This window comes from Achroia grisella, unplaced genomic scaffold (assembly GCF_030625045.1).
Source record: "Achroia grisella isolate CSIRO2021 unplaced genomic scaffold, CSIRO_AGI_Agris_v1 utg1462, whole genome shotgun sequence".
Classification (NCBI taxonomy): domain Eukaryota; kingdom Metazoa; phylum Arthropoda; class Insecta; order Lepidoptera; family Pyralidae; genus Achroia; species Achroia grisella.
The window spans coordinates 414,387-428,352 of NW_026712637.1; the positions used below are offsets into that span (position 1 = coordinate 414,387).

Sequence of the window (13,966 nt, forward strand, 5' to 3'; positions counted from 1 at the left end):
GGTATATAGATCGATCGAATTTCATTTAATTTCATTTAAAGCACATCTCACCACATACACTCGTACGTATCCCTTTCCTTTATAAATCTGATAAAATGCTTTCTTTTCAGCTTGACGTGTATTGTAATATTATTTATAACGCCCCATTATGTAGGGGTGAAAGAAATGCTATCTTAAAGCTTGAACGAGGAATACCGGACAAAACACACGATTATAACATATATATTATAACATCAAGCAACCTAAAACATAAGTTTCAATCTTCTAGCTTTAATAATGACAATTATACAAGACAAATACTTTTATCTCCCCTTTCAACCCCTTACAACCCTTTATTAAATGTACATTATGTAGGGGTGAAAGAAATGCTATCTTAAAGATTCAACGAGGAATACCGGACAAAACACACGATTATAACATACTAGCTGTGCACGCGACTTTTTCCGCGTTAATAGTGACCTTGTCTAAATAAAGAAAATATAATCAATAATGTAAGCGATTCTAAAAGTTTCATTGTTCTAGCTTCAAAAATGTCAATTTTTCGTAGAAACTTTCATCCCTTATTTTATTTTAGCCCCTTAAATTTAATTTTCAATTAGCAACCTAAAACATAAGTAGCCATCTTCTAGCTTTAAAAATGACAATACTTTTATCTCCCCTTTCAACCCCTTACAACCCTTTATTAAATGTACATTATGTAGGGGCGAAAGAAATGCTATCTTAAAGCTTGAACGAGAAATACCGGACAAAACACACGATTATAATATACTAGCTGTGCACGCGATTTTTTCCACGTTTTATAGTGACCTTGTCTAAATAAAGAAAATATAATCTATAATGTAAACGATGCTAAAAGTTTCAGTGTTCTAACTTCAAAAGTGACAATTTTCCATACAAACTTTCATCCCCTATTTTATTTCACCCCCCTCAGTTTTTATATTTATTTATTTATTTACTTAAAACAGAAAATATGTGTACTAATTTACTGAAGTAACGATGATATTCACAGAAGTATAAAACTGCGTTGCGTATATCGACGCCCTCCACCGAGTTTACATAATTCCAAAAAATACATGACGTTATATATTCAATTAGTATCCTAAAATATAAGTTCAATCATCTAGCTTTAAAAATGATAAAACTTCCATAAAAACTTTCATCTCCCCTTTCAACCCCTTACAACCCTTTATTCGCATTAGAACGTAGCCTATGTCCTTTGTCAGGGTCTTGATAATCAGTGTATCGAATTTCATTTAAATCGGTTGAGTTTTGGCGTGAAAGCGAGACAGACAGACAGACAGACAGAGTTACTTTCGAGTTTATAATTAGTAAGGATGTGTGGAGTCACAGATTGTTATTATGTTCCTTGACGTTTTTGAATAGAATAGAATAGAATAGAAAATCATTTATTCAAATAAACTTAATTTAAGCACTTTTGAATAGTCATAACAATTTGTTTTTATCTACCACACCAAATTCTTGAGATATTTATACCTCAAGAATTTGTTTCTGTCAACGTGCTGAATTTAAACTCACAATAGGTATATTCTGGGGTCTAACATCAATATAGATTTTGCCATTTTTAGCAAGTTTTCTTTACTTTTTAAAGATTAAGAAAGAAGAGAGAAGAAGAGTAATATGTTAAATATGTATGTCTGTCTTTATAATCATTTACCTGATAATATGAATTTTTTGAACGTGAGCGTTTTTAAAGTTAATTTAACGAAATTGGAACATTGTTTTTATAGTGTCAAATAACTTATTCAATTTACAAATTCAACTTAAATATTTATTCAAATTAATTATTAATTATTATTTATTAATTATACTGATATAAATATAATCTATACATCTTTACATATAAATAAAATTGGAGTGTCTGTTTGTAATATTGTAATATAATATGAATATAAATACGGTACATACACCAAAATAACATTTTTTTCAATTTTTATCCGTTTGTCTGTCTATCTGTTTGTTCCGGCTAATCTCTGAAATAGCTGGCCTCATTTTGACGGGACTTTTTTTGGCAGGTAGTTGATGTAATGAGGAGTAACTTAGACTACATTTATTTTAGAAAAATAAGGTTAAATTCCTCGAGGACGAAGTCGAAGCTCGTGCAATATAAAAATGTTATTGATTATTGAACTTATTAAATTAAAAAATATATACCTATATTCATGAGTTGAAGAAACATATATAACAAACATATAGAAACATATAACAGTCATACTCGTAGTTATTTTTAAACTTTCGTGTTTGACCTACATTACTTACATTATTAACCGAGTCTTAACACGAACTAAATTTATGGCAAATAAAGGTATTTACCTCTCTCGACGTTTCGACTAGGTTGCACTAGTCGTGGTCACGAGCTGACTGGAGTAACAGCGATGTCAATGTAGATTGGTGACAGCAGTTTTTTCATCTACCGTCACTAGATTGTTCAACGAAAGTTCGCGACACACAGCACTTACGGTATCCGTACACTTATTGACTGTAGATGCTACTGAAATTGGCTTGAATTTATTGATGACTGGATTCCACGCAGATGATAATTTTAAGCCATCCTCTCTGATGAAATTGAAGTATTTTTTTAATTTCAATCGCCTCCCGGAGCACTCGTGGTTAATAGTGGAGATCAGTAGAAAGGACCTTAGGCGCATATAAATAAATGTGCAACCTAATCGAAACTTCGAGAGAAGTAAATAAATTTTTTTTTGCCATAAAACTAGTTCGTTAAGACCCGGTTAATAATTCATGAATACAAATGTTTGTACTGTGCTAGGAACCAAACCTATGACTATCAGAAGTAAGGCTCTCTGCTAGACCATGGTGGCCGTTAAATTACAGGAACTGTAGGGGATTGTTAGTAATAGAGACGAGTCCCATTAGTGTTACGAACACTGATTAGACTATTTGCTTTTGAAGAAGCATATGCTGGTGGTCACAAATCTGAATTTAAAAATGAATCTGTATTATTGTAAACAGGTACAACATTTATTTGAAAAGAATACGAGCTGAGTTGCTTGTCAGTTCTTCTCATTTCGAAATCATTCCGAACTGACGGTAGATTTGACATATCATAAGAGTCTGTAATAGACCTACATCAATAAAGATATTTTGAATTTGAATTTGGTAACAGTGCAGCGTATGGTGTTGGTCAGGTCGACCTCCACGCATTCCTGGTTACCGTCATACTCGTGAACGAGTGCTGCTTGTAGGGACTGGTCTGCTCTTATCACTAGACTGATTCAATCTTATTGTGTTTTTATATTTGAGCCTAAATAAATTAGTTTTGGTTGGTAGTTGGCAGTTACGTTTCGACTTGTAAAATGTGAACTTACAAGGATTGTTTAAAAGAGCAACACACAAGTTTCTTGCTTATTCTTCTTGTGATGAGACAGCTTTCCGAATAAGCGGTAAATTTAAAAAAAAATGTTGACTATTCAAAAGTGCTTAAATTAAGTTTATTTGAATAAATGATTTTCTATTCTATTCTATTCTATTCTACTATGGTCGTTAATTCTTGACGAATTCGCCGGATAGGTTACCTGGCTTCGTCTATCGTCCCCCACTTTTGCTGTTTACCGTTAACTTATACAGTTGCGCCATTAAAAAAAAAAAAAATCACCTACGGATACATTAATAAATTATTGCAAGTTAGTATTCAAGTTACTTTCCTTTATTAAGCCAAAATTGTAAGGGCCATTTGAATACGTACGTAATGGGACTTCGAAATTAGCTTCCTGTGGTTGTATTCATGTTGACCTAAGGGTCTGAAGACCCATTAGTTGATTAACTAGTGCCATTTACCGCAAGAACATGTTACTATATATAGAAAGGTAGAAAATTGAAATGTATTGTAGAAAAACCTAATTTTCAAATAATACTTTAAAAAAGGATATATAATATCTTTTGTAATTGATAAACAACTGAGACACGGCATATCAAGCAAGTTAAAGAAAAAGTTGGTGTCGTGTCGTATCAACAGGTAAAAGGACTGATAGAAGATCGTGGAAGGTGACTGGAGCTCCACCGACAAGAGCACAGCTCTTAAATTATGAATGAATGAATGAAACAACTGAATTTGACAGATTAAAAAACACATATGGTAGCTGCATCGTTAGCGAATATTATGGATTTCTTGAAAAAAATCCTATTGAACCTCTAATTTAATTTTCATAGCTATTGAACTATTTCCTTTTGAGTCAGAGTGTAAGTAGTTACCATTGCTTTTAACGACTGAGGCTTCTAAGGACTGTATAATTATTTTATATTTTATCTTTAGTGAAAATAGTTGATATAATTAAAACCCAAAATCATACTTTCCGTATAATGTTTATTCTCCTTACACGTATATAATCTCAGTACATAACGGATACCATTACAATCTTACACAAACTAAGCAATTAAGCCTATAACATAATAATACAACAATATATATATATATATATATATACAATACCTATAACAATACAACACAATGTAATGAAAACTGTGAAATTAGTAGTAGTGTAAGATTTATATAATTGTATATGCATATTGGTAAATCTAATCCTCCTAATAAAGATGGGTGACACTGCATGTTGTCAACTCACCCGGCCGGCCAGCGGTGGTTCTGGGCCAGACGGATAAGGTCTGCCTCGGTGTCACTGTTAGGCAAATTGTAACATCACAGCTGGAGTTGTACAAAAGTGGAAATTAAATAAATATAATAATATAAAAGTAAATTAAAAAAGGCACGGACGAATATGTCTGTGGAAAAATGTATTTAAAAATAAAAAAAGCAATTAATCCTATAAACATATTAAATTAAGTGAAACTGACCTGCTTCCTAGGTTAGTGATGAGCCTTTTAGTGATATTGTTCGACCATGTCTTCACACAACAACCGCTACTCTTTGAATGCTCTAATAATCCAATTGTAGTTCTAAAAATAACTATTATCTACAAAGTACTGTACGTGGGGCGCTAAGGTGACGCCATCTATGTTACTACCTTCTTGAAAAACTCCATGCTGTAGTCTCGTGAGAAAACCTCGGCAGGTAGTTAACTCCACAATCTAAGTGTGATCTAAATAAAACTATAAAAGTAATATTAACGATTAAGATAGAATAAAGTAGAAGAATAGAATAGAAAATAATTTATTCAAATAAACTTAATTTTTTTTTAATAGTCATAACAGTTTTTTTACAATGTATGTTTATATAGAAAGCTGTCTCATCACAAGAAGAACGAGCATGGAAACTTGCGTGTTGTTCTTTTAAATAATCGTTTAAGTTAGGCATTTTACAAGTCGAAATACTGATTTATTACAGATGTGAATTATAAATATCTTGCAAGTTTCTCGATCGTTCTATTTTGTGACGACACAGCTTTCTGAATGAGCGGTAAATAAAAAAAAAGTAAGACTTTTCAAAAGTTCAAAAGTTCTTTATTCAACTAATTTAAGTTTACTTTAATAAAGAATTTTTTATTGTATTGATTAGATTTTTGATTTTTTTTATATCGCATACTGGTGATACACGTATTATACATGAACTTTCTTGAAATAGTATCTTTCCTCTATCTAACATAAAAAAAATTAAAATAGATTGTGTAGTTTATAAGATCTAAGCGAACAAACACGGAGATTTGACATATCATAATTTTGTACTATGTGAAGATAATAATTGTGTGGTTTTAATATAGTTTTACTAGCTACTCACCTGATAGTAAAAGACATGTATTTTAAATTGACAATAAAAATGGAACGAAACATAATAAAATATTTAAAATACATATATAAAAGATATATATATCATATAAAAAAGGTGATATGCACAATCGCCTATATACATGAACAGCACTATAGGTATGTAGCATACGGGACAAACGAGCTTGCGGCTCACCTGATGGTAAGTGATTACTGCCGCCCATGAGCACCCGCAATATCAGGGAAATTGCAAGTGCATTGTCGGCCTTTTAAGAAGGAATAAACTCTTTTCTTGAAGGTATCGCGTAGTTTTAAAGATTTGCAACACGCTTATTATCGATGATTCGGTTGAGGGCAGATGTTCTAGGGGTCGATCACCAACGAGATGGATTGCTACACAAAAGTCCATTGTACAGCAAAGTACCGGACCAGATGGAGATAGATTGGGAGGAGCTCGGTTGCTAATGAGCACAATAAACAGATATCATCATAAAAGCCACCACTCTTCCAAGAGTGAACGACTGAAGAAGATTCCAAAATGTGGTAGTGCGTGGCAAAAAGTTTATAGAAAACTCACGGTGGACGACCGCCATCTAAGTAATCCATATGTTATTAAAAAGGTACGTAATACCCACTTATCTCTAATACGTATAAAGTCAGTCAGAGAAACGTATGCTGGTAACATTCAACAGCAGAACAAAAAAAAAAAAAATGTAGTACGTGCTGGGTTGCAGGATCACCAACGTAGAAAGACGATATTCTTGGACTTTTTCCTTAGATATTCTTATGCTTGTAAGAGATTGTAATATTGGAAATCGATATTTCAATTTGATAAATAAAAATACTGATGTTCAAGGTTGAAAAAAAATTGAGTTAATAATAGATAATGCGAAACGCCATCTAGTTGCTAATGAGCTTGTGTTACTAGACAACTGATATAAATACATAGATACATTTTTTTGTAAACACATTCATAATGTATTTTTAAACAAATACATAAACCACCCAAACCAAGACAGACAATCATACAAATGTTTGTACTGTGTGTGAACGACTGATGGGCGGCGGTAATCATTCCATCAATGCTCGTTTGTCCCTTGTGTTATAATAAAATTATTATATATTTTTAACGGATCGACAAACTCTTGTATGCACAAATATATTGTTTATGTTTATAGTGAATTAGCGCTAGTTGGTAGTTTGTATTCACACATTTCAACTTAAACATATAAACTTACTATGTCCAGCAGTGGACTGCAGTGGGTTGATGATGATGATGATGATGATATAAAGGTACAACAATTAATTTATAAGAGCAACGTTTTTTTTCCACGTAGGTGGTAAACAAGCATACGGGCCATCTGATGGTAAACGGTTATCGTCAGACGCCTGAACACCAGGGGTGTATGCTGCCGACTCTTAAGAAACTTAATATATTCTGAAAAACATGCTGTAGTCTCGTGAGAAAACCTCGGCAGGTAGTTAACTCCACAATCTAAGTGTGATCTAAATAAAACTACAATATTCTATCTTAATCGTTAATGTATATATATAATATCAACGATTAAGATAGAATAAAATAGAAGAGAAAATCTTTTATTCAAATAAACTTAATTTAAGCTCTTTTGAATAGTCATAACATTTTTTTTTATCTATCGCTCATTCAGAAAGCTGTCTCATCACAAGAAGAACGAGCAAGAAACTTGCGTTGCGCGTTGCTCTTTTAAATAATCATTGTAAGTTCACATTTTACAAGTCGAAATCAGCACTGATTTATTACGGTCAATTATAAATATCTTGCAAGTTTCTCGATCGTTCTATTTTGTGACGACACAGCTTTCTGAATGAGCGGTAAATAAAAAAAAAGTAAGATTGTAAAAGTTGGAAATCTTTATTCAAATAATTTGATATATAAAAATTTTTTATTGTATTATGTTCCCGGTTTCGCACGGGTATACAAAAAAATTGAGTTATCATATCTGTCCTCTATCTATTACTAAAAACCTCATTAAAACAGATTGTGTAGTTTATAAGATCTAAGCGAACAAACAGCGGAAGTGACTTAATTTTGTACTATGTGAAGATAATAATTTTGTGGTTTTAATATAGTTTTACTAGCTACTCACCCCGGCTTTTCACGGGTGTACATGTATTATATATATAAACCTTCCTCTTGAATCGCTCAATCTATTAAAAAAACTGCTTCAAAATCCGTTGCGTAGTTTTAAAGATTTAAGCATACATAGGGACGGACAGACAGCGACAGCGACTTTGTTTTATACTATGTAATGATGATGAAGTGTGGCAACCCTGGTCACCCACTATATTCAACGAGAACGTGATTGAAAACTTAATAACGCAATCCTACCTTTTGAAGGTGAAAGCTTACAGATTCTTTATGGACTAGAAAATCGATTACTAATAGCTCGATTTGCATTTAGCGTATCGAATATATAAGCCAACTAGCTTTTGCCCGCGGCTTCGCTCGCGTTGATTTATCCTCTTAGGGATGAAATTTATCAAAATACTTTCTTAGGGGATGCCTACGTCATAGTAGCTTTATAGTCTATAACGTACATAATTCTACTAGATATTGTTTTCATTTAATGTTAGACATAGACACCTATATATATAAACTCACGTTAATTTATCCCCTTCTTGCTTCACTCGCGTTAATTTATCCCCTTAGGGGTAGAATTTACCAAAATCCTTTTTTAGGGGATGCCTACGTCATAGTAGCTTTATGCATGCATAGTCTCAGCCTGATCCATCTAGTGGTTTGGGCTGTGCGTTCATAGATCACTATGTCAGTCACCTTTGAGTTATATATATTTCATTCATTCATTCATAATTTAAGAGCTACGCTCTTGTCGGTGGAGCTCTTGCCACTTTCCGCGATCTTCCATCATGCTCTTTAATTCTTGATACGACACGACTCCCATTTTGTCCTCAATTTGTTTGATGTAGCTATTCCTTGGTCTTCCCCTCCCCCTCATTCCTTCTATTTTCCCCTCAATAATAATTTTCATGAAATCATCGTGCCGTATCAAGTATATATATTTAGATATAAATAATCTTGAGAGATACTTGGTAATAAAATTAAAATTACGATGTTAGTATTCAATATTCGTTCTGTCTCTATTCAGAGACCTTACGTCTCCCTTCACTCAAGCGCGGTAGTAATAATTTCTATCGAAATTTTTCGGTAAATATTTACGTTCCGTTTTACTCAGCTTACATTATTGTTAGAGTAATAACTAACTATTGCCCGAGGTTTTACCCGCGTGTAATTTATAGTATGTGTTGTTTTGATATGTAATGTATATTACTGTGAAATTAAGAACATCAAAATCCGTTCAGTAGTTTTTGCGTGAAAGAGTCAAAATTTAATGAAATCAATATATATCTTTATTCATGTTGATCTATTACATCATCATCATCATCATCATCATCGCAGCCCGGAAGACGTCCACTGCTGGACATAGGCCTCCCCCAAAGATCTCCACGACGATCGGTCCTGCGCTGCTCGCATCCAATGCCTTTCAGCGATCTTGACCAGATCGTCGGTCCACCTTGCTGGAGGCCTTCCCACGCTGCATCTTCTCGAGGACTTTACTGCCCCAACGGCCATCTGTCCTACGAGCTATGTGCCCTGCTCATTGCCACTTCAGAGTCGCAATTCTTCGGGCTATGTCGGACACTCTGGTTCTTCTGCGGATCTCCTCATTTCTGATTCGATTACGCAGAGTAACTCCAAGCATAGCCCTCTCCATTGCCCTCTGAGTGACTCTGAGCTTGTTGATGGGGCCCATAGTTAGCGACCACGTCTCTGTTCCGTAAGTCATCACTGGCAACACACATTGATCGTAAACCTTCGTCTTGAGACTTGGTCTATTACAGGCTGTTATGATATGTATGTAACAAACATGCATCCATTCATCCATCCATCCATACTAACAAACTTTCGCGTTTATAGTATTAGTAAGGCAGCGTTTTCAGAGAGTAGTAGAATAAGTAATTTTTTTTGTAAAGATTTTTTTTCTGGAATCAAATCAAATCAAAATATTCATAAAGGATATTTTAGCCGCTTATGAAAGTAAAGTGTTTTGTATTAATATCCTTTCCCTACCGTCCAGTTCAGTATGTAAATTCATTTGAGAGGAACTGGCAAGAAATTGAACTGTGCGGATTTCTTCCATTGCATTGTAACAATTAGTGATCAAATTCTTACCGGCAATGACCAGTACAATGAGGGCTAGCACAGCCAGGTTCACGAGACTGGTGGCCTCATGTGTTCCATTAAATTTTTTTTTTCGGACTACTCTAATGCTGTTTGCCGCAGCTGACCTTTACAGCTTCACCGGACGTTAGGGGGCGAGTATAAATGGCGCTCCAAACCCGCGGAAGGACTTATGGAGCGGTTGAAGGCCAACTCTCGCCTGACGGATACGATTTTAGTCTGAGGGCTCCGCTAGAGTGTCCGAACTTCGGCTCAGGTCGTGGTAATTTCGATCCCCGTTTGAATTGGGACGACCCCCGTCCAGTTCGGGATGATCGAAGGGCCCATTACAGTGTAATAACCAGCTACCGCCTGACGGATACGACTTTAGTCTGAGGGCACCGCTAGGCGTTCGAACGTAATTTCGATCCCCGTTTGAGTTAGAAGGGGATCGATCGGAAGGGCCATTACAGTGTATTAGTATCCAAATTCTTACCGGCGATGACCAGTACATCAATGAGGGCCAGCACGGCCACCGTTTGAGTCAGAAGGGGGATCGATCGGAAGGGCCATTACAGTGTATTAGTATCCAAATTCTTACCGGCGATGACCAGTACATCAATGAGGGCCAGCACGGCCACCGTTTGATTCAGAAGGGGGATCGATCGGAAGGGCCATTACAGTGTATTAGTATCCAAATTCTTACCGGCGATGACCAGTACATCAATGAGGGCCAGCACGGCCACCGTTTGATTCAGAAGGGGGATCGATCGGAAGGGCCATTACAGTGTATTAGTATCCAAATTCTTACCGGCGATGACCAGTACATCAATGAGGGCCAGCACGGCCACCGTTTGATTCAGAAGGGGGATCGATCAGAAGGGCCATTACAGTGTATTAGTATCCAAATTCTTACCGGCGATGACCAGTACATCAATGAGGGCCAGCACGGCCACCGTTTGATTCAGAAGGGGGATCGATCGGAAGGGCCATTACAGTGTATTAGTATCCAAATTCTTACCGGCGATGACCAGTACATCAATGAGGGCCAGCACGGCCACCGTTTGATTCAGAAGGGGGATCGATCGGAAGGGCCATTACAGTGTATTAGTATCCAAATTCTTACCGGCGATGACCAGTACATCAATGAGAGCCAGCACGGCCACCGTTTGATTCAGAAGGGGGATCGATCGGAAGGGCCATTACAGTGTATTAGTATCCAAATTCTTACCGGCGATGACCAGTACATCAATGAGGGCCAGCACGGCCAGGCTCACGAGACTGGCGGGCTCGTCCCAGCGCACGTCCTCCAGCAGCGCCGCGCACGCTGACTCGTTCAGCGAGCGCATATTACGCGCGTCGCAGGACGGAGGGCGCGCCCTCCCGCGCGGCGCATCGCCCGCATATAACTATCGGACCCGCATTCTGTCTTCTTCTCTTCTGTTGACAAATATAGGCATTAGAAAGAGAATAACAATAAGCTCAGAACAATTCACACAGCGCCAACTAACAAAATCACAGTTCCAAGGTAAGCAGAGTTTGTGTTATAGGTACTAGACAGAGTTTGTGTTATAGAAACTTGTGTGTTGCTCTTTTGAATATATGTTTTTTTCTATATAATTAATTCAATAAGATATTTTATAACAAGTAAGAGGCATGCGATAATCAACATAGAAATCGGTACGTACTACGAAAGTGCTTATATTAAGTTTATTTGAATAAAAATTATTTTTATTTCTATTTCTATTTTACTACTACTACTACTCTAACTAACCAATTCAACACAAACTGTTAGAATAATTGTCAACTATTGACATTATGGTGTACCTACACATTATTTAACTTGACATTTAGTATATTACCATGATATTTGAATCAACATACGGCGTGGGTGAATGTATCATTAAAGTCGTTTGAAATTTATCGAGCACTTCAAAATATGCTTTGATATCTTATTGTAAATATTATTCTTTACCGAATTGGACTTTGTATGAAGTCGACAGCGTGGGTATTTCTGTCTAATCTATTTCATCCACTTTATAGCTTACTTTGTAAGTTATATTTCGCTTAAAAAGTGAGATAAGGTAATGAAATTATTACTAACTGAGGAATACGCTGAGCGGAATCCTTTTTAGCAAATCTAGATACGCGGGAGCGTGTCAAAGCCAAGTTCAAGTAAGAGAACTGGCGAGCAGCACCGTGTGTAGTTTTACATGAACATTTGGAGCCACTTTTGACCCCCTCATAACAGAGAGGAGCTACTCGCCCCGGCTACGCACGGGTATACATGTATTATATATATAAACCTTCCTCTTGAATCACTAAAAACCGCCTCAAAATCCGTTGCGTAGTTTTAAATATTTAAGCATAGATAGGGACGGACAGACAGCGACAGCGACTTTGTTTTATACTATGTAATGATTGATTGAGTCTACATCCGTATTGAGTGCGTAGCGATTTCTATATCGATTATCGCATGCCTCTTACCTCTTATACTGTAGAATAGAATAGAATAGAAAATCATTTATTCAAATAAACTTACATTGAAGCACTTTTGAATAGATATCACATTTTTTTTAATATACCACTCGTTCGGAAAGCTGCCTCATCACAAGAAGAACAAGCAAGAAACTTGTCAAAACTGTATTTTAAATAATTTTATTATTACTTTACATTTTTAAGTTTAAGTGTGTGAATACAAACCACCAATTAGCATATATATTAAATACTCAAATAGAAAAAAATATTGAATATATAACCCACTGTTTTAAACAATTAATAAGAAAATCAGATAGTGATTAGAGCAGACCAGTCCGTCAAGCAGCACTTTGTTCACGAGTATGACGGATGAGCCAGCCATCACTGCGCTCGACCATATTTTATCGATTATCCCAATGCCCACCACGCCGCCACAAGTCTGGACATTTTAGTTAGCATGACTACTCAAAACACTAGACTACGTCAAAGCTACTTACAATTGCCATCTGATAGTTATAGTATTCAAATTTTACATAAGAATGCATGCGGCAATCAATACAAAAACCTTGTAACGCTTTCATATTGAATAAAATCAATCAATTAAATCAAGAAAGCAATGAGAAAATTAAATTATAACGTTGTATGCTAATAAACTAATTATTTACTTGATATGTTGTCATCTATGAATTCGTCTATCCTGTAATATATTTTTTACATAAAAATTGTTTAATATAAGATTTGAATTGCCTCTCTGTCAGATTTAATGCAGATTCTGGCAGTTTATTATAAAATCTTACGCAATTACCATAGAATGAGTTACTAATTTTGTGCAGACGGCATTTGGTAAAATTAGCTTATTTATATTGCGTAAGTTTCTACTTGTACAGTCTTTGAGCTTTTTTTAAAACTCTCTAAGTTCTTCCGTGCATACATGATATTTTCATAAATGTATTGTGAAGTGACGGTGAGGATATTTGATTCTTTAAAGCACTGACGTAATGACTCTCTTGAACCCATACCATAAATAGAACGTATGGCTCTCTTTTGTAAAACAAATATAGTATTTATATCGGTGCTTTACCCCACAGCAGTATGCCATAAGACATTATGCTATGGAAATAACTAAAATATACAATTTTAGCCGTCGCCACATCTGTTAATTGCCTAATTCTTCTAATTGCATATGCAGCAGAACTGAGTCTACTGGCCAATTTTGAAATATATATATATATATATATATCGAGTCCACTGTTATACCTAAAAAAACCGTATCGTTAACAAAATTTACTATTTCGTCATTAAGCAATAACTGTGTATTTATTAGTCTTACATTAGGAAGTGTAAATTTTATACACTTTGTTTTGCTGGAATTTAATAATAGGTTATTACATGTGAACCAATTTAATATTGCAGACATAGCACAATTTACATCGTCTAATTGATTTCATTGACGTCCAATTTTAAACACTAATGAAGTATCATCCGCAAACAGCACTATATCTGCAATTTTCTCTACCATAAAGGGGAGGTCATTTATGTAGATTAAAAAGAGAAACGGGCCTAAGATTGACC

The 13,966-nt window shown here is 35.3% G+C and overlaps 1 protein-coding gene across 1 annotated transcript in view; it reads right to left on the bottom strand.

The window, feature by feature from the left end:
- The window catches only part of LOC131855692 (octopamine receptor Oamb), a 47,377-nt gene extending 36,112 nt beyond the window's left edge, over window positions 1–11,265 (bottom strand). The window contains exon 1 of the mRNA XM_059206992.1: window positions 11,148–11,265. Within this exon, the coding sequence (XP_059062975.1) occupies window positions 11,148–11,265 (118 nt within the window). The remainder of the gene's footprint in view (window positions 1–11,147) is intronic.
- Window positions 11,266–13,966: the final 2,701 nt, after the last annotated feature.